Consider the following 19,350-nt stretch of genomic DNA (forward strand, 5'->3'; position numbering starts at 1 on the left):
TGGCTGGGGGTCATTATGTTAATTTGTGCGACACCGAGATGTTACCATAACGTCATTAGCGTTTAATGTAATGTGTGTGCGTCGACCGGTGGGGACCGGTTCCCGGAAATTAGCGATTATACAAACGTTATCGGAATCGTGGTGGCGTATGATCTATAAGTAATATTAGGTATAGTCCGTTGTATAATAAATGTATTGACGATAAAAATAATCATTATAAATCATATAAATATAACCAATATTGGTTAATGTTGTTCAACGATGTCATAGAAACGTGTGTCGTGACGGTTTTTTATCGTACCCTCTGTAAAAAAGTTTCACTTTATCCGTACGTACTCACAACACTCCCTTTTAGATTCTGAGTGGAACGACGAACGTATTGATTTTACAATGATGTTTTTTTTTTGTTTTTTTTTTTATTTTTTTTTGTGTCCGTCATCACCTTTTAGGATAGTAAATTGCTTAGATTTTCTTCAACAGTATCTTTTCTGATAGGAAAGTGAATCTAGTAGGTACTTTGGGGGGTCAAAAGTGAAAATTTTCCAGTAGTTTTCAAAAGCACCGTGAAAAATAAAAGAAAAATTAAGGAATAATTTGAAAAATTTTCTTTTTGAATCTAAGATTTGAAAATGTAATACAAGATTCCTCATATGTTTGTCTACTTTTAAAAAAAAAAAATGTCTACAAGAAAGTAAAATTAAATTTTTATAAGGGTTTGAAATTCATATTTTTACAACATTTGATATTCACTCGATTTCTCATGTAACGATTTTCTTATTTTGTTGTAATTAAAAAACGAATGACTGTAGATACTTGACAATTTCACTGAATGTTTATATTAGCATTTTCTATATACGATAAAATTTTGTAAATAATTTGACTCTTTTTGAGCTGTTTACAGGCATTGTAAGTTTTCAATTTTTTTTAGTTTTTTTTTCTATAAATATCAATAAAGTTTTATCTGTTCGGCTAAAAAGTATAAAAATTTAATACAACGATCCTGACCCAGTGTGCACTATAGTGGATTATACATTTATAAACTCTAAATCAACAGCGGATTCTGAGTTTATTTTAAGTTTGGTTTATTTTACATTGATTCAGCATTGTTTAAATTGTATAATTTTAGTTTACAATAAAACGGGAAATAGGTTATTTAGTAAGCGGTTATTCAACGTTGAATATTGTTATAATAGCAGTTGAAGAATATTAAAAATACATAGGCATATTTTTTTTTTATAAGCATTTAAAGATAGAATTTTGACAAAATTTATCAAATTTAAATTTGAATAAATATTTTGTAGTTAAAAATGTATAAAATGTTCAACTTTTATATCTAAGAATTGAAAATTTAAAACAAGATTCCACGTAAGTAATTAATTCTGTTAACAAAAAATCTAAAAAATACATTTACACAGTTTATTTTTATAGTCATTTTAAGTTCAAATTTGGACGAAATTACATATTAAAAAACCTAGAATAACTATTTTAGTTATTTTGTTGTGATTGTATAATATTATTCCGTAATCGTGGGTACTTGAAACTTCTAAAGTTTACTATTATATATCTATAATAGTACTACGATTTGTAGTTGATGTATAACGGCATAACGCATTATAAATACCTAATGGATATTGTGATATGATTAATTTGGAAGTTATTATAGGTATAGGTACCTATTATAGGTCAATATTTTTTCAATACCATAGATAAGTTTATAATATGTCTTATACCTAGACTGACATACCATCTCCACTCAGAATTGTTTTTTTTTATACAATGATATTATATCATTGAATTCAAATTTAATTCTATCCATTAATATACAGTGACCCACTTGAAACCTATTGCACAGCAGAGCGACATCCACTTACCCACCTTTTTTTTGTATTGTTTGTTTTTCTAATTATAAGATTAATATTACGGTAAAAACACAGTATCCAAAAAAGTGGTCTCGTGCCTTATTGTAGGTATATTGGTCATAGTTCTTGAAACTCGTGACTCGTGAGTACGTTTTATATTTCAGTACACACCGTCCTTTATTATTCATCACTAAAAGTGTTGTAAATGACGATTCTGTAGTTTAAATTAAAAATTAAAAAAAATGTATATTTAATAAATAATTGCGGTCTTTGAAACTTGTTTATTTTTTACACGTACTAAAAAGGTACCCACAGTTTAATCCTCGTCTCCTCGTATCTGATACCAGATTGACATCGACATTCTTATGCCAACTATATTCAGTAGAAACAAGACACATACATGTACCGATGTATCTGTATGTAGTGTAGATACTCTTAGTTTTTTATTTTTATTTTAAAGCTTTTTAATTGTCCTATCAACTGGCATACGCAATTAAACCAGAAATGTGCTAATTATTTTTATTAAATTAAAAACAGAGAAAAAAAGTTGGCAAAAATTAGTATTTTTAAAAGGAAATTGTGCATTATTCCAAATAATTTATTATTAACTATGAGTTTTTGTTTTTTGTATGACAAGTAAAATTTACCGAATAGTATAAAATTAAACCATTGAGGACCAATTAACCGAATCAATCCTAGGAAAACTAAGTTATGACGATTAACAGGAATATATTAATATATTATGAAAACCAAACTTTCAAGGTACCTATTTTAGGTATTATTGATTATTCAGTATAATTCAGTATAATTCAGTATAATTCAGAAGAATAATACAAAAAACAAAAAAACCATATTAAGTAATACATTTTTTGGAATAATACACAATTTTCTTTAAAAAATGCTAATTTTTGCCAACTTTTTTCTACTTTTTTAATTTAATAAAAATAATTAGCGTATTTCTAGTTCAATTGCGTACGTCGGAGTGTTGATAGGACAATTAAATAGCTTTAAAATAAAAATAAAATTACATGAAAATGTTGAAAACTTTTGATGATACATAAACAAATGCTTGATAAGTATGGTTTTGATAAAACTTTGTTGATTGCCCATAACTTAAAAAATAAAAAAGACCAAATCTTGAAAGGGTATTTCTTCATCATTTTTGGTATACTTTCATATGACGTCGGCTGATCACTTCACCCCAGAACACATTATATACATTAGTTTTTTTTTTCGTACAGGGGCTTTATATAAAACTTTGGCCCCTGGGCCTCTAAATGTCTTAATCCGGGCTTAAAAATTTTAAAAATTCTAAACAACAACCGATTGGCACTCTTATTAATTATCATTGTCTATTGATCCCAGACTTCAGTTAACTTGCGAGTTGCGACAGTCGTATATGGTAAACTATATTCTGCGTATCGTGTTAATTTAGTTGTATACCATCCTACCTAAATTAAAATTAATTTTTTTCGTTACGCGCATTGCATTAATCTTCAATTTGAACAAATTATGACTTAAAAAAATAAATGGGTGGTGAGGCTAAAAATATAAAATTACCGCGAACCGCTCAAGAATCGAAAACCATTTCTGGTATGTTTAATAAACAGACGAAACTTGAACCAGTAAGCAAGCACTACAAAAGATAAATAATATTAATTTGTAAATATATCGTATACCTTTCAAGTATAGACAATAAGTGATGAATCAGGTAAAAGTGATTTATAGATGATGCAGTTGATATATTTTCAAAAATAAAAAAACGAAGTTATCCTTAACAAACTACTAATATTTTTGTTTATCAATAAATATTGCCATAATAGTTAGTAGACTTTTAATTGTTATATGTGTACAATTGTTTTTATAAAATATTTGCTACCTTGCATTTAAAAATTATATTACCTAGTTAATAAAAAGGTTAGTATAAAAAAATGTAGATTATAGGTGGTTGCGAGCGAAGCGAGTGGTTTTTTATTTTACCTATCCTAGCCAGTCAAAACCTTTGCCCCCCTTTATTGATAACCTGAAATGACGCCACTGAATAAAATGTTGTGTGTATGGTCAAAAAGCTTGAAAATATAATACAAGGTTCCTCATAAGTTGTTATGTAATAGCAGTTGCAAAATATTTAAGAATAAAGATACAACGTAAGGGCAATTTTTTTTATAAACATTTAAAGCCATAAGGATTGAAAATTTAAAACAATGTTTCTCATATATTATAGTAGTTCATATTGTCATCAAAAAATCTAAATTCTTAATGAATACAGTTTTTACTTTATTTTTTTTATATATATTTGAAGTTCAAATTTAGATAAAATTAGATGTTTAAACGAAAAATAACGATATTATAGTTATTTAATATTTTCTTATAATTTAAAAATATTATTTTGCCCGTCAGCACTTGAAATTATGATATTTTCGAAGTATAGGTATAGTTGTTTTAGCTAACTTACAGAATTACTAATATGAGTAATGTCTTCTAGTAAAATTAATTACTTTAATAAAATTATATTCTGTCTCCTCTCTTCGTGGAATCATTTTTCTTTTACAATTATTTTATATGATTAAATCCAAATTTAACAAATCCCGATCCATTATAACTTACACTGGACCATGTACAGTAGAGTGGAACCTATCCATTTGCCATTATTTTTAAAAGAATACTAACAAATTACTTTTAGACGATACCATTTTTAATTACTATTAATTTATCATTTTATCAACGTGAAGTGAATAGTTGAAAGTTAACAGTGGTTGCACGGTGCACACGCAATCCAAAGCGGGTCATAACCTGCCGCAAATTCATAGGTGGTGATTGGTGGGCTATTACCCCCCCCCCCCAAAAAAAAAAAAAAAAATTATTGAATATTTTTCAAATCCCCATTTAATACTTTGTAAAGAGAGACTAGCCCCGGCGTTTCCCTAAAACGCAATCAAATCTCCGCTATGGTAATCTGTTCAAAGAAAAATAGGCAATGATAACAAAGAATTTTCAATATTAACCTCTCAATGGGAACGAACGAAATCGGAAATCCTATTTGGTATCAGAAATCATCCTTAATATTGAAGAAAGAATCATTTTTTTAATAATACTTGTATTATATAATACATGTACACTATAATACTTGTAAGTAAGCGGATGTCACTCTGCAGTACAGTAGGTCAATGTATAATGGATTGTGTTAAACTTGAATTCAATGATATAATAATATATTATCATTGTATAAGAAAAACGATTCTAAGCAGAGACGGTTTGTCAGTCTGGATATTTTATATTGTTATTATTAAATTATAGCCGGCAAGTTGAATTAATATCTTAATCCTCATTTATTTAAGTCAGCTTTCCTTAAGATATTCATCTTTTGAAATGCACCAACTTTTAAGGCTGATCGATTTAAAATTTTGAAAAAGTACCTAAGTTTCGCGGAACCCTGAAGAGATCTTAAAACATAGTTTTAAGTACAATTTCTGAGAAAAATTTATTCGTAGGGCAAATACACAGGAATGCTCATTATATTATAAAATATTTATATGCATACCTATTGTCTATATTATAATATATATATTATATAATTAATAATCCATTCCTTTAATTAATGTTTAAGAATAATGTATTTTTAACTAACATAATGTTAGTATCTAATAACCAATAAGACAAAATACTATCTAAAAAATCATCTAATGACTAAGGGTCGTTCTTACCATGTCAGGTTGAGTGTCATTGAATAGTAACTGGCTGATAAAAATTTTTATTACTGGCAGAATTCTGACGGTTAAGTGTCTATTAAAACTTTAACCGGACATTGTAAGAACGGCTCTAATAGTACTTGTTTATAAATATATAAATTGTATAAAAACATGAAATATACACAATATCGTGTATAAAGTATTAAGTGATTAAGAGAAAAATATTATTAGTTATTACTAAAAATAAAGTCAAGTTAAGTAAAGTACAGTTTATTTATGTTTTTAATAGATTGACTAAAAACAAGAAATAATATTAATTGAATGTTCAATAATAAATTGTTTAATGTTATATGTTTTAAAAAATTATTAATACAACTTTACATTTTCAATTTACTGCAATATTTAATTCTATATTTTTATATTTCAATATCTATTCTTTGATTAATTACAAAAAAAGTATTTTTCTAGTAAAAATGCGATTGTGAAAATGTTATTTCATATATAAAAAATATATAAAAAACGTGTTTAATTTATGTTACACATAGCTCATGAATGTTTTATTAGAGTAAATACTGAATGCATTAACTAATTTGTGAATAATTAAAAAACATAAAACATATTATACATTTATAATGTTACTACTATTCACAAATCTAATGACACTATATCGTATTGTAGAAGTATCTATACGATTATTATTAACATTGTATTAGTGAAAACATTTTACTAACTAGTGATATAACAACTCTATGCAGAAGGAATGTCAATAAAATATGAAATAAAAAAATTCTAGAATAGAATCAGTCTATACAAAAATATATTAATTTTTACATATACGAAAAAATTTCATATTTTATCATACTATCTAGTATTTAAAATACTAGTATAACAGTTAAACAATGTTTAAAATAACATTTAAATTCAGTATGGGCATCATGAAGAGTCACCATGAATATTGAAGAGTTTAGCAACTTCATTGAGATCTTTGTAACATCTATCGGTTTTAAGCACTTGGCGTGCTATAGACATTCTGTTGAACAAATTCCATAACACAATTCCAACAATTACATCATTTTTCAAGTAGAAAACTACACCTTTGTTATAATCATTTTCAGAAATAGTTTCATTATTTTTGGATCCTAATTCTTCATTTGTTTCCTTTTTATTGGTCAAGGTATTTTGATCAGTTTCATTAGCCAAAAGTGATGGATCTTTATGGTTTCCTTTGGCAAACACACCCATTGTTACTAGAGACGAATCGACAATTCCAATTGCTTCATAACCCACAGAAGGCCCAATGTCTGACCAAAACATAGGTTGATGTTGATATGGTTTAGCTGAAAATTCAAAAACAAAATTTTCTTATGAATCAAGTAAGATAATAACCAGTTGGGTAAGTACAGGAGGGGGGGAGGATTTGGGTGTTGTATCCCATCCACCATAACTTATTTTTTAAAACTGGCAAACCATATTTATGTACTTATTTAATTATATGAATATTATTATTTATAGGTACTATTGTACTAATAATTAATTTAGTATATTTTATAGAAACAATAAATAAATCCCCTATGGTAGCTGTTACTGAGAATTGAGATAATATTATTTAGTGACAAACACTAATCACTAGAGCAATATTACACAAATATATTGAAATAATGCAATTTATCTTAATTTTTAGGAATTTTTTTCGGTAACACTTATATTTCAACGATTTAAGTACAATGGTGCAATTAGAATTTGTCGGTCGGACTTAGTTCTAAGGCTATAACCTTTTGAAATTTACAATTTTGAGTATTTTACGTCTACGCAGATTATTTCACAAATCTACTCGAAAAAGATTACAGATCACAATGGTTAGACTGAGAGATTTTTATAAAATTTATGGTAATTTTTTTTGGTGGGGTAAATTTTCTAATCTCTCTACCACAAACATGAAAAAATTACGCCACAGATAATAGTAGTATGTAGTTATTACTACATCATATAAAAGCCCCATGCCCTATACCTATACTTTGATATTCATTATTTACTTTTTGTTCTTAATTTCTTGTTTAATTTAATGTTGTGCAACATTATTTTAGTTTTAAAAGTTTTTTTATCAATCTCTTTGGTACATACAAATGATTTTATTTGGAAATTGGGATATTTGAAATTGTGGTAATTAATTCATTTTTTTAATTTTATGGGGGCTTATGAAATTATTCCTTATAGCTGTGGTGATCCAACATTTTGTACTTGGAGGGCCAATTTACACATTTAAAGATTAACACTATAAGGGCCGCCAAAATAACAAAAAATATTTTTAGTCCTATTTTATTTTATAGCAAACATATTATAAAATAATACATAAGGCTAAAAAGACAGCCAAAAAAAATTGTAAACACTGCACTATCGGTAAAGAAAGTCAATTTGATAATATTAAATACGGTAGTGATATGCCATATCCCATAATGTAACAAATAAAAGTTACTGATGTCCCCACAAAGATATTTATATATTATTACTTTAATTTAATGACACTTACCAGCACCAGCCATATTTTCACCTGCTAATCTTCCCGATATTACAGCATGATCATGGTGTTCGACACGCCTCCTTCCAAGTTGTTTGTCATAAAAACAAGCACAATCACCAGCCTATAAAAATAATTTCAGATAAATATAAGTTATAACGTTAATAATATATTATGTAAAATATTAAAATATTTTTATAAACTAACAATATACAAATCTGTTCTTGCTTGTAATTCAGAATTGACCAAATAACCATCAAGCTTTGAATCAATTTCTAATCCAGCATCAGTAGCTAGTTCAGTGTTAGGTTTAGCACCAACTGCCATTATCACATGATCAACAGAAATCTGAAAAACCATTAGTTTGAAAGATAAAAATTCCAAATTTAATTTATTTTACAGTTAAAATGTACTAACGTTTTTCCCATTACTTAATTTCAAGTTGACTTGTCGCTTATTATTTTCTAAACTGCAATTCTCTACCTCTGTTTCGGTCACAACTTCAACACCTTCATTTCTAACTTTTTCAGTGGTCCATTGACTAAGATATTTAGGTAAAACTTTTCCCATATTACCCTTTTCTTTAAATATTTGATAAATTTTAACTCCATTTTTTTTTCCTTTGTTCGCCAATGAAGCAGCAAGCTCACTACCCAAAAATCCTCCACCAATAATGGCAATAGATTTTATATGATCGAGTTGTTCCCACAAATCTTCAAAGTCACTGATGGACCGAAATACTGAGAATTTATTTTTAAGTTCTTCATTTGCGTCATCATACAGTTTTAATGTTTTTGGAACTGAACCAGTTGCTATTAAGCACTTATCATAACTGATTTCTTTGCCATCATTAAGCTTCACTTTTTTTTTTGATACATTTATTGATTCAACTTTCCAGCCTCGTGCTAGTGAAATGCCACCATTTTTGGCAGTGGTTAATTCTTCAACAGGTGTATAAAATGGTTCAGGTTCATAAAAAAGACTTCTAGATGTACCATTCCATTGATGAAAGTTTAACGACTTTGCCATTTCAGTATCATCACCATACCATAATTCTTTAGATAATGGAGGTCGCATATGGGGAAGATAACCTTCAGCCGATATTACTAAAACCTTGATTTTATAAATATAGTTATACATCAGAATAGGTCATAATAAGGTGTAATAAAATAAAAAAAAAGTTATTTTACCCTGGCGGTTGGATCTGCTGACTTGATTGCTCTGAATGCTGAGAAGGAAGCTGTACCTCCACCAATTAATAAATACTGTATATTATCAGGTATTGACTCAGATAATGAAGGAATTTGAACCAGTTTGCGTATTTTTTTAGCTAAATTAAATTTAACATTAGTGAGTTATTATGTCAAAATTTTTTAATACAATGTCTTAATTTACCATTTGTAGTCTCTTCGGTAGTAAGGTTATCATCGTTTTTTTGTTTCATTATGTCAAAATGATAGATCTGTTTTAGAAGAAATGTATAATATAATTAGTAATAGCCAATAGGTAGCTGGATAGGTACTATATATTATTTTAATTTATTATTGTGGAGTATTATTATATGAATCATGTTATTTTTTTTTACTAGTGAAATTTAGCTTTTTCAATAATTTTAATACTTACACCATATACTGTTCCTGATAGAATAATAGCTCCTCCAAAAAGACTCCAATTACGAAAAGACTGTTTATTCTTAGAATCATTCTGCCATCCATAATTGTTTTCAGACTCTGAAGAATGAGTTGTTGTAGGCGATTTTGGATTGGTACTAAATTCATCCTAAGGTATAATTAAATATTTTTTAACCATGAATACCAAAACTCATTAATAATAATATTATCGACTTTTGGTCTACCTTAGTCACTAAAGGGCAAGTATTTAGAGGATATTTGTTATATTCTGAAATTATAATTTCTTTTTTAGGTATATTGACTGGTTCATATATTTTTTTGGTTTTTTTTGAAAAATTGATTTTAACAGGTTTAATGACCTAAAATTGTTGTTAAACATAATGTTATTTTTAGCATTCAATGAACTTCAAACTATGTAGGTATATAATAATAAGTATTATTGTGTTATTTATTAAATAATATTTTAGAACATACAATGTAGTATATTTAAAATGTAATTTTTATTAATATTACACGAAACAGAAAAAATTATTATAATAAGTATATGCTTTGAAAATATTTAAACAGTTATTTTTATTATATACCTAATAGTTCAATACATCTAATTTAATATTAGATAATATTTTAAGTTTTTAATAAATTTAACACAAAACTACTACATGCATCTCTAAATCTTATTTTTTTAAAAATGAATGTTGTATAAATCTGTTGTATAATAAATCAGAGTAGGTAATAATTAAAGCAAGTTTATTTGTATTATATTACCTAGGTATATATTAGGTAAATTGGTATACAATTACCTATAATTAGTTTTGATTAAAAAAAAATAATACTTTCGCCATGCATTTATTATTAAAAATTGGTTTTTAAAAAAAAATTTTTTTTATTATTTAAATAATTTACAATTTTCATGCTAAATACCTAAATTTTTAAATCAATTTTACAAAATAAATGGTAACTATTATGTGTATTGTCAGCACGGGAATATATACTGTTTAAAATCATTAAAAGCCGATAATTAAAAAAACAAACATTGTCTATTACAGGTACCTACCCCTAAAATAACAAATAATCATTACCTGTATTAATGGAGGAGTTGTTTTTCCTCTATTGTTTTTTCCACTGCCATTCTTTTTATCACTATAATTTTTATTTTCCCAGGCATTTAATATTCTGGATCCTATAAAAACATTCAAACACAAAACGCATAACTCAAAATTTATGGTATTAAATATTAAATCATACTAACCTGGGGAAACCGGCGGTCTGAGTAGTCTGAGCTTGGACAACATAGCTCTCGATTTTAATACTATATTATAGAGCTGATTAAAAGAATTCTCGTCCTCGACGAGCCAGACGTTTTAAATATTTTCGACTCAGTCTATGTGTAGATAACAATTACAAAATGGCTACAAAATTTAGATGCACTTATAAAATATTTATTAAATTATCATAAAACGAATAGGTACAATAATAATAATAACACGGTTTGACGGCTTCGGAGTTCATAGACGGTCCGGCTTCATTCCTCTATGAACGTTTTTGGGATATAAAATGTGTTCGACGGGAAAACTTGGGCACCTACATCTGATCCAAATGGCATTTTTCATGGAACGTTGAAAATTAATGGTGAGTCTCGGGTACGACGGCGGTGGCGCAGGCGGCGGCGTATTCGGCGATGTCGACATTTCGACGTGGGTCGTGGACCGCCCTGACATGCGTATAAAATAGTTGTACATACACGAAACGCGGCGCGTTCGAAAAGTCATCGGCTTTGTCAGAACACGAAAAATGACCAAAATTAACATAACCAGCATATTTGTTTTTGATTTATTGAATGGAAAAAGAAATCAAATTTATTTTCAATTAATTTACATTATACGCCGAAAATGGATACCGATGCGTGTGAACTCATAATGCTTACCAATAATTGGGGTGAAAATAATTTACATAATTTATCTATTTAAATTTAAATCTACAACCGGTGACTGGTGGTAAGGACCATCGGATAGAACACACTTCCCCGTGTGGTGCGTGCTAATCGGAACCGGTTTTCATTACGGAAACGACTTGGATTTGATTCTTACATAGTTACATAATATTAAACATCTATTAAAGAGCATAATCTTATATATTTTATTCATATATATTAAATTGTATTTTGGTTTTTGAACAGACCGCAGTATTTTCAAAGTTTAACAATAATCTATTTTAGTTCTGATTGCTCGAAAACTCTTGAACAGTAGGTAAACATTATCCGAGAATATGTAAATGTTTAGAACGCCAGAAATTTATCTTATTGATCGTAGTTTTATGGATAAAACATTTCAAAATTCAAAACATTTTAATAGTTTTATTGTTCTGTGATATTTGGTAAACGAATAAATATTATGAATATATAAAATAAGCAGTTGTTGATACTTGATAGCTGGTCCATTGTCCATGGTAAATACTACCAGTTACCGCAGGGCACAGACTATCTGATATTTGACTAGATTTTCAAGTGGTAATACTGTCGACACGGACGATGACACGATGTTAATATACAGCACTACACACCAAAGTAGGGAAGGTCGTATAGCCCCATTCCGTATCAGGATACTTTTCTTGTTATCGTGGTTATGATTTTTGTTTACAGCTCGCCGGACCAAGATAATAATTAATAATATGGTATTATAATATCAGTAAAATGTTATGTTGATATTTACTCGATCGTAGTGTTGTTACTTGTTGTTTGTAGTTGAGAATTGACTTTGTTCATTTTATCGGCAAAAACGCGAAATTATTATTTTTTGTTGTCTTAATTTGATTTATTTTTTTCTGTTTTTGTGTATTCTACTATTCGAGGGTGGACTTATTAATTCGTAATGGATGTAGATTCTGATTCTTCGTCCTCCTCTTCTTCAGACTCCAATGACGAAGAGCTTGAAAAATATAAGCAAGATGAAATGAAAAAAAAAATTGATGCTTTAGAGAATAAGGTGAATTTTGAATAAAAGTTTGTTCACCCGGTTTTTTAATTATTAAGATATTTTATGAATAATAAACTTAAACATTAAAAAGTACTCGACTTCTGGATGGAAATACATAATGTATTTTATATTAAAAGATTGCATTGATGATTGATAATTTACAACTACATTTTGTTTATTTTAAATTAAATTTATTAACATTTATACGCATTAATAAGTAAAAGATAAACTCTATTTTATGAAAAAATCTTTTGTGTACTTTTTAGATTCTAATTAATCCATCAGATTACGATGCACATGTTGAACTAATAGAAGTGCTTCGTTGTGCAGATGATTTGGATCAACTGAGAGCGGCTAGAAAACGTTTAAATGACAAATATCCTTTAAGCGCAAGTATGTTATTTTCATTATTAAGAGGACGTTACAGCCGCATCTGAGGTCTCCGTCTTACAAATATACAACACAACAAAAACGGTTTTGTGCTGGATAATTTTACTCCCTCTGTATTTATAGTAGAATTACCTATATTCTAGTTATCATTTTGAGTTTTCTTTTTTTATTAGCATTAACCAATAATTTTTAATAATCAAATGAAAAAACATAAACACCTAATGTTCTCAACCTGATACTTTAAATGTATTTATGTTATCCAAATAATAAAAACACTACAACACAGATAAAGTTCTTGCCTATGCGTTATATAATTTTGGTAATTTTACTATAAATACAGATGGAATAAAATTGTCCCACGTAAAACAGTTATTACTATGTTGTACATTTGTAAGACGGAGACCACACATACAGGTGTGACGTCTTCTTAATATTAAGCAATTAATAAAACTGACACGAATAAGAAGACATCTAATAATTATTAACTGATTACTTTGGGTTAAAGTTACAATAGGTAGTCATGATAGAAGAATTACTATTGGAGTGTTTGATTTTAGAAGCTTAACTCATGCACAGTTTTCTTCTTATTTGATAATATGTATTTGAGTATTATAATCTATGTTAGGAGTTCCCAAACCTTTGCAAACACGGCAGCCTTAGAAAAAAGTTTTGTGTTTTTTGGTACCCTAATGTCTGTGAAACGATTATTTTATTGCAATATTATACTAGTTACCATTATTTAGGTGAACTTTTGTTCAAAGTATAATATAAAATAATTTTAACAATATTATTAATTTAAAAATAAATTATCATTTATCATAAGGGTTTGCAATTTCTTAAAAATTATAATCCAGGACTCTGCAATGACTCCCATCCACCTAAAAAAAAAAGTTGCAAAACTATAGGTAGTACTCAACCCTCAGTCTATCAGTCTCAATGATATATAAAAATACAATTATTATTAAACCAATTGATTTTGATAAAAAACATAATTTTAGTCAACAATAATTAATTATACAGCACTAATTTGTTGATGTCCCTACCAGAATTTAAAATATAGGTATCTATTTATAAAAAATATACTCATTATTTTATATACATTTTTCAGATTTATGGTTGGACTGGATAAAAGATGAAATAGCTATAGTAACTACCGATGAAGAAAAAGATAATATAATTAAATTATGTGAAAAAGCAGTTAAAGATTATTTAAGTAATTACAAATTATTTAATTTACTCAATTTCACTAAAGAATTGCTACTTTTTAGGGTTCCGTACAGTAAAACGGAACCCTATTACTAAGGGTCCGTCCGTCCGTATGTCACCAGGCTGTATCTCATGAACCATGAAAGTTAGAAAGTTGAAATTTTCACAGATTGTGTATTTCTGTTGCCGCTATAACACCAAATACTAAAAATCCTAGAATATATAATATAAGCAGTGTTGCCAACATGTTTATGGTTGATGATGGTACGGAACCCCTTCGTGTGCGAGTCCGACTCGCACTTGGCCGGTTTTTTTTGTTATACCTATTTGTTTATCATAAATGCTATCTTATTTACTATAATTCCTAAATTATACTTATATAAAAATAACATTTAGTATATTTCTCAGTATTACTGAATTCAAAAATGTATGTTAAATATGCTAAATTTTTCATAATTTGTATGATAAATATTTATTTTAACAAAAGGATTAATGTATCTTTTTAAATTTATATTTTACTATACTTTATTTATATATGTCCATTAATTTACAGGTATAGATTTATGGTTAGAATATGTACAATTCAGCATTGGTTGCATGTCTGATACTACTGGAACAGACATCATACGAGAGTTAATGGAACGTGCATTGACAGCAGGTGGTCTTCATGTACCTAATGGCAATGTTCTTTTTGAAGTGTACAATGAATTTGAAAAATTAATTTTAATGTCTTTGAAGGTTAAAAGAAACATTAATCATACTTATTCCAGTTAATTTTAATAAATATTAAATTGTATTTGGTTTTATATTTTAGCAAGGTACTGATGAAAAAGCTATAAATGATCAAAAACGTCGTATTAATAATTTGTATCGTCGACAACTTTCTGTGCCTTTATTTGATATGGAAAACACTTATGCAGAGTATCAACAATGGTTGACTGCTGAAAATCTTGAAAAAGAAAAATCAACTGTGGATGCCTATAATAAAGCTTTTAGTAAATTACAACAAATTCAAGTTTTTGAAGATCGTTTAGTAAGTTTGTATTCATTATTATTTATTAATAACTCCTCATGTAAGTTGAAGTGGCCTTTTAATTTCATGATTTTGACCAGTGTTTCCCAAATTTATTGCAAAGGCGACCCATAAATTAATTCTTTATTGGGTACACGACCCCCTGCTAAAAAAAAAAATGAAGTATGCCATAAATAAACAGTATTTTTTTTATTATTATTTTATCATTGAATTTTTATAAAATACAATACTTGATAATAAATACATGATAAATAAATAAAATAAATTATAAAAAAAGCAGGTAAGTGGATGTCACTCTGCTGTACAGTAGGTTACAAGTGGGTCATTGTATAATGGGTTGTATTAGACTTGAATTCAATGATAAAATATCATTGTATAAGAAAAACAATTCTGAGCGGAGACTGTTTGTCAGTCTGGATATTTTATATTGTTATTATTTATTTTATCACGTAAGTTGAATTAATATTATAATATTATAATTTTTTATTTGTTTCTATGGTGATAAACAAAGCATTAGAAATTAAAATCCCATTTTTAGCGTTTTTTCATAATTTTTCAATGGTTTTTCCCGTGGCATTAAATAACTATTGATAAAATCAGAAAATGACCTTTTTAAAGTACCATCTTGATCCAATTTGCTAAAAGATGAGGTACTATATGTTAAAATCGAAGCACACCTTCTAGAAGACATTTTGTATACAGGATATAAAAAAAAAAAATAAACGCCATTATAAAAACAATAGCTTCTTCGCTCCGCTCAGAATCTAAAATACAAAAATACTGAAAAGCGTAATCGTAACCGCGAGTTGTGACCCATCAAAAAAAATGTTGCGACCCATGGTTTGGGAAACACTAATTTAGACAAAAAAGCTTAACCAAACTATTGATCAAATAAACATAAGGAAAAATATGCACTTATACAATAACCTATAAAAATAGACGATGAGCTCAAATATTTTTTCTTGATTAAAATTTGATCATTTTAAGAAGGCCTTATTTTGTTGACTTAATTTTTATGTCAAATGGGTATTTGATTAAATGAGTTATGTCATAAAATAATTATTTTAATATTTTATTTTATTGAACGTAATGGTTTATGCATGTGTTTTTTGAATATGTGGGTTATGCTGGAGAAAATTACACAACAGTAGTGTATAGCGTTATTATATCCGCCTATCAAATATTCCTTAGAAGAAATGCACTTCCTACCTCCTTAATTGGTGATAATTGTATTCTTCATACTATATTAAAAAATTTTAATTTCATACCTTATTGAAAACATCTACTAGTTTTTAAATTGGCTTTACAAATATTTGTATTTATTTATTCAGTTATCAAAAGAGGCTAAAGATCGATTAGAATCTTATGAAGAATATATACGTTGGGAAAAAAATCCTAAAGAAGGTGGTAATAAGCCAAGTCGAATTATATGCTTATATGAACGTGCTATTGCTGATATACCATTGACACAAACACTCTGGGCTGACTATATTGATTATATTGTCGTAACAATAAAAGAAGCTGATTTCATATTAGCTACTTGTAAGAGATCTGTTGATAACTGCACATGGTCATCAGATCTTTGGATTATTTATTTAACTCAAGCTGAAGCTAATAATCAATCACACGAAGAAATTACAGGTTTATTAATAATTTTCTAACATTCATTTTTTTGATATTCTATAAAATATCTCATTTTGTCTTAGCAATTATGGAAAAGGCATTGTCTTCCTGGTTCAGTTCCCCAGCAGAATATCGTTCTTTGTATCTTTCATACATTTTTTATTTGAGACGACGATTAAACAATACAGATGCTGAAACAAAACTGAAGAGAATAGAAGATATAAGATCAATGTTGGAACAAGGACAAAAATTTCTTCTGGAAAGTATGAATATTTATTTATTTTATTTTATATTATACCTAAATATGTTATACTGTAACCAAATATATAATTACATATAAAAAAAAAACCTATAGCTTTGTATTTTATTTTTTATTTTTATATGTTATTAGTTAATATTTAATAGATTGATATAATTGAGCTTAATTTTATAATAATAATTAATACACTATATAATATGATAATTGAATGCCTTATAGTCTTAAAATATACTTTTAAGGTTATGGTTATTCTGGAGATCCAAATTGTGAATTGCTTTTATGGTGGACTGATTTTGAAGCCATTATAACTGGTGATATGGAACGTGTAAGAAATATGTGGAATGAAATTTTAAATGCTGGTCTTAATCAATATTCTTCATATTGGATGAAATATATAAATATTGAAATGTATGTATATCAAAAACAAAAACTAAAAAAAATGTAGTATCATTACATTAATTATAAATTTATATCTACAATTCAATTCATTAAATTTACAAAATATTTTTTTTTTATTTTCAGCCAATTTGGTGATCAGAAACATGTGCGAAAAATTTTTGCTAGAGCATTAATGACCAACACAGATTTACCTGAAACAATTGGAACCGAGTGGATTAGATATGAAACACTGTATGGTGATTTAGATACTTTATTAAATTGCAAAGAAAAATATAAGACCAAGTATGTGAATTGTGATTATTGTTATTCAATTTTAGAACTTATTTCTTTTATGTATTTAATAATAATTATTATTTTTCAAATAATATGTTTTCATATTTTGGCATTTAAAAAAAATATTTTCACCTAACTTTTTTGTGTACGTATTAAATATTTATTTTTTACATAAGTTTTATTAAATAATTAAGGTATTAAAAATAATATAAAAGCAAGCCGGTAGTGAATGAGTAAGAAACAAATATCATTTGATAGTTATCTATAATGTATATTATATTTATTTGTACATTCTAGTAAATCAAACCCAAGCAATATTATTGTTACTAAAAAATATTAGGGAGAATTATGTATTAAAATGTCTTTAATTTGAATTTATATCAATTTCATATTATGTTATTAGAATGAAACAAGTACAAGAAACACATGAAAAAGATCCAAAAACTGAGAATAAGATAGGGACTAAAGAGAAAGAGGCAAAAAAAAGAAAAGTAATACTCTTAGTAATAAATTATAATCTATTTAAAATTTTAAACTAATGCTTTTTATTTTTTAGTGGGATGAAAAAGAACCAACAAAAACTCACAATGAAAAATCAAATGGAAACTTTAAAGTACCTTATGCCAAAAATGACAATAAACAAGAATCTGAATCTTCTCCTGTTAAGAAATTTAAAACAAGTAATTGTAATTATTGTGGAAATCGTAATTTTTAATTGTGATTTTAGATTGAAATGAGGGGATAGGCACTTGGTCTTACAATGATATGTACCTTCCTTGTTCTTTTGGTTAGCAGTTAATTTAGATTAGGTATATTGAATAAAATAAATATTGTTAAATTGTTATTTAACGCAATTAGTCTATCAACCCTGAAATTTAACTAGCGCAATAAGTATCGATCTAGTAAATAACCGAGCCAAATTGGTATATCGACCCAAAAAGCAAGCCCGGATTAGGGGGGGGGGGGGGCATGGCCCCCAGGCCTCAAAAGTTAGAGTTTATTTAGGGGCCTCTATTTTATCCATTACGTTTTTCGTTATAGGCTATGTAACACTAAATAAATCACCTATAAAAAAATCGATGATTATTTAGCAAGGAAAAAAGCTTATAAATTATAATTTATAAATAAAGTGATACATAAATACATTATTCATTATTTATTGCTATGTGCCTATATACCTAATATGTTTTAAATGAGCCCCTTGTACGAAAAAAAAAAATATTAAATAATATACAATGTGTTCCAGGGTGATGTGACCGACCAACGTCATATGAAAGTATACCAAAAATGATGAAGAAATACCCTTTAAAGATTGAATCTAACTTTTATTTTTTTAGTTATGAGCAATTAACTTCTTTTTATCAAAACCATGTGTATCACGCAATTGTTTATGTATCTTAAAAATTTTTCAAAATGTTGACGTAATTTTATTTTTATTTTAAAGCTATTTAATTGTCCTATCAACTGATATATGTAATTAAACCAGAAATGTGCGAATTAT

General features: G+C 27.4%; 2 protein-coding genes across 4 annotated transcripts in view; one reads left to right on the top strand and one right to left on the bottom strand.

Annotated features, from left to right (window-relative positions):
• Positions 1 to 5,802: 5,802 nt before the first annotated feature.
• LOC100163743 (apoptosis inducing factor) lies at positions 5,803 to 11,527 on the bottom strand. Of its 2 annotated transcripts, XM_029487348.1 has the most exons (10): positions 10,944 to 11,527; positions 10,774 to 10,874; positions 9,919 to 10,053; positions 9,687 to 9,842; positions 9,459 to 9,525; positions 9,254 to 9,393; positions 8,481 to 9,176; positions 8,271 to 8,411; positions 8,076 to 8,187; positions 5,803 to 6,885 (listed from the first exon to the last, which is right to left on the bottom strand). In XM_029487348.1, the coding sequence occupies exons 1-10, from the start codon at positions 10,984 to 10,986 to the stop codon at positions 6,482 to 6,484; spliced, it is 1,995 nt and encodes a 664-aa protein (XP_029343208.1). In that variant the 5' UTR covers positions 10,987 to 11,527; the 3' UTR covers positions 5,803 to 6,481. The 2 variants fall into 2 exon arrangements, with proteins under 2 accessions (XP_029343208.1, XP_001947379.1); XM_001947344.5 differs by lacking the exon at positions 9,919 to 10,053 and having other exon boundaries at positions 10,944 to 11,514.
• Positions 11,528 to 12,386: 859 nt separating this feature from the next.
• Positions 12,387 to 19,350, top strand: part of LOC100161681 (squamous cell carcinoma antigen recognized by T-cells 3) — an 11,549-nt gene continuing 4,585 nt past the window's right edge. Inside the window, exons 1-11 of one of the 2 annotated variants that reach the window (XM_008183929.3) lie at positions 12,387 to 12,675; positions 12,933 to 13,059; positions 14,165 to 14,269; positions 14,816 to 15,000; positions 15,077 to 15,295; positions 16,627 to 16,936; positions 17,002 to 17,181; positions 17,417 to 17,585; positions 17,700 to 17,858; positions 18,253 to 18,340; positions 18,406 to 18,535. In XM_008183929.3, coding sequence (XP_008182151.1) covers positions 12,562 to 12,675; positions 12,933 to 13,059; positions 14,165 to 14,269; positions 14,816 to 15,000; positions 15,077 to 15,295; positions 16,627 to 16,936; positions 17,002 to 17,181; positions 17,417 to 17,585; positions 17,700 to 17,858; positions 18,253 to 18,340; positions 18,406 to 18,535 — 1,786 coding nt within the window. In that variant the 5' untranslated portion in view covers positions 12,387 to 12,561. The remainder of the gene's footprint in view (positions 12,676 to 12,932; positions 13,060 to 14,164; positions 14,270 to 14,815; positions 15,001 to 15,076; positions 15,296 to 16,626; positions 16,937 to 17,001; positions 17,182 to 17,416; positions 17,586 to 17,699; positions 17,859 to 18,252; positions 18,341 to 18,405; positions 18,536 to 19,350) is intronic. The other variant, XM_001946210.5, reaches the window with a different exon arrangement.

This window comes from Acyrthosiphon pisum, chromosome A1 (genome assembly GCF_005508785.2).
Source record: "Acyrthosiphon pisum isolate AL4f chromosome A1, pea_aphid_22Mar2018_4r6ur, whole genome shotgun sequence".
NCBI classification, from domain to species: domain Eukaryota; kingdom Metazoa; phylum Arthropoda; class Insecta; order Hemiptera; family Aphididae; genus Acyrthosiphon; species Acyrthosiphon pisum.

Bases quoted from the DNA above. Each gene is read 5' to 3' on its own strand.
- LOC100163743 (XM_029487348.1), bottom strand. From the start codon at position 10,986: ATGTTGTCCAAGCTCAGACTACTCAGACCGCCGGTTTCCCCAG. The intron at 10,054-10,773 runs GTAATGATTATT...CAACAATTTTAG, and splicing joins CAACTCCTCCATTAATACAG to GTCATTAAACCTGTTAAAAT. The intron at 8,412-8,480 runs GTTAGTACATTT...ATGGTTTTTCAG, and splicing joins AATTAAGTAATGGGAAAAAC to ATTTCTGTTGATCATGTGAT.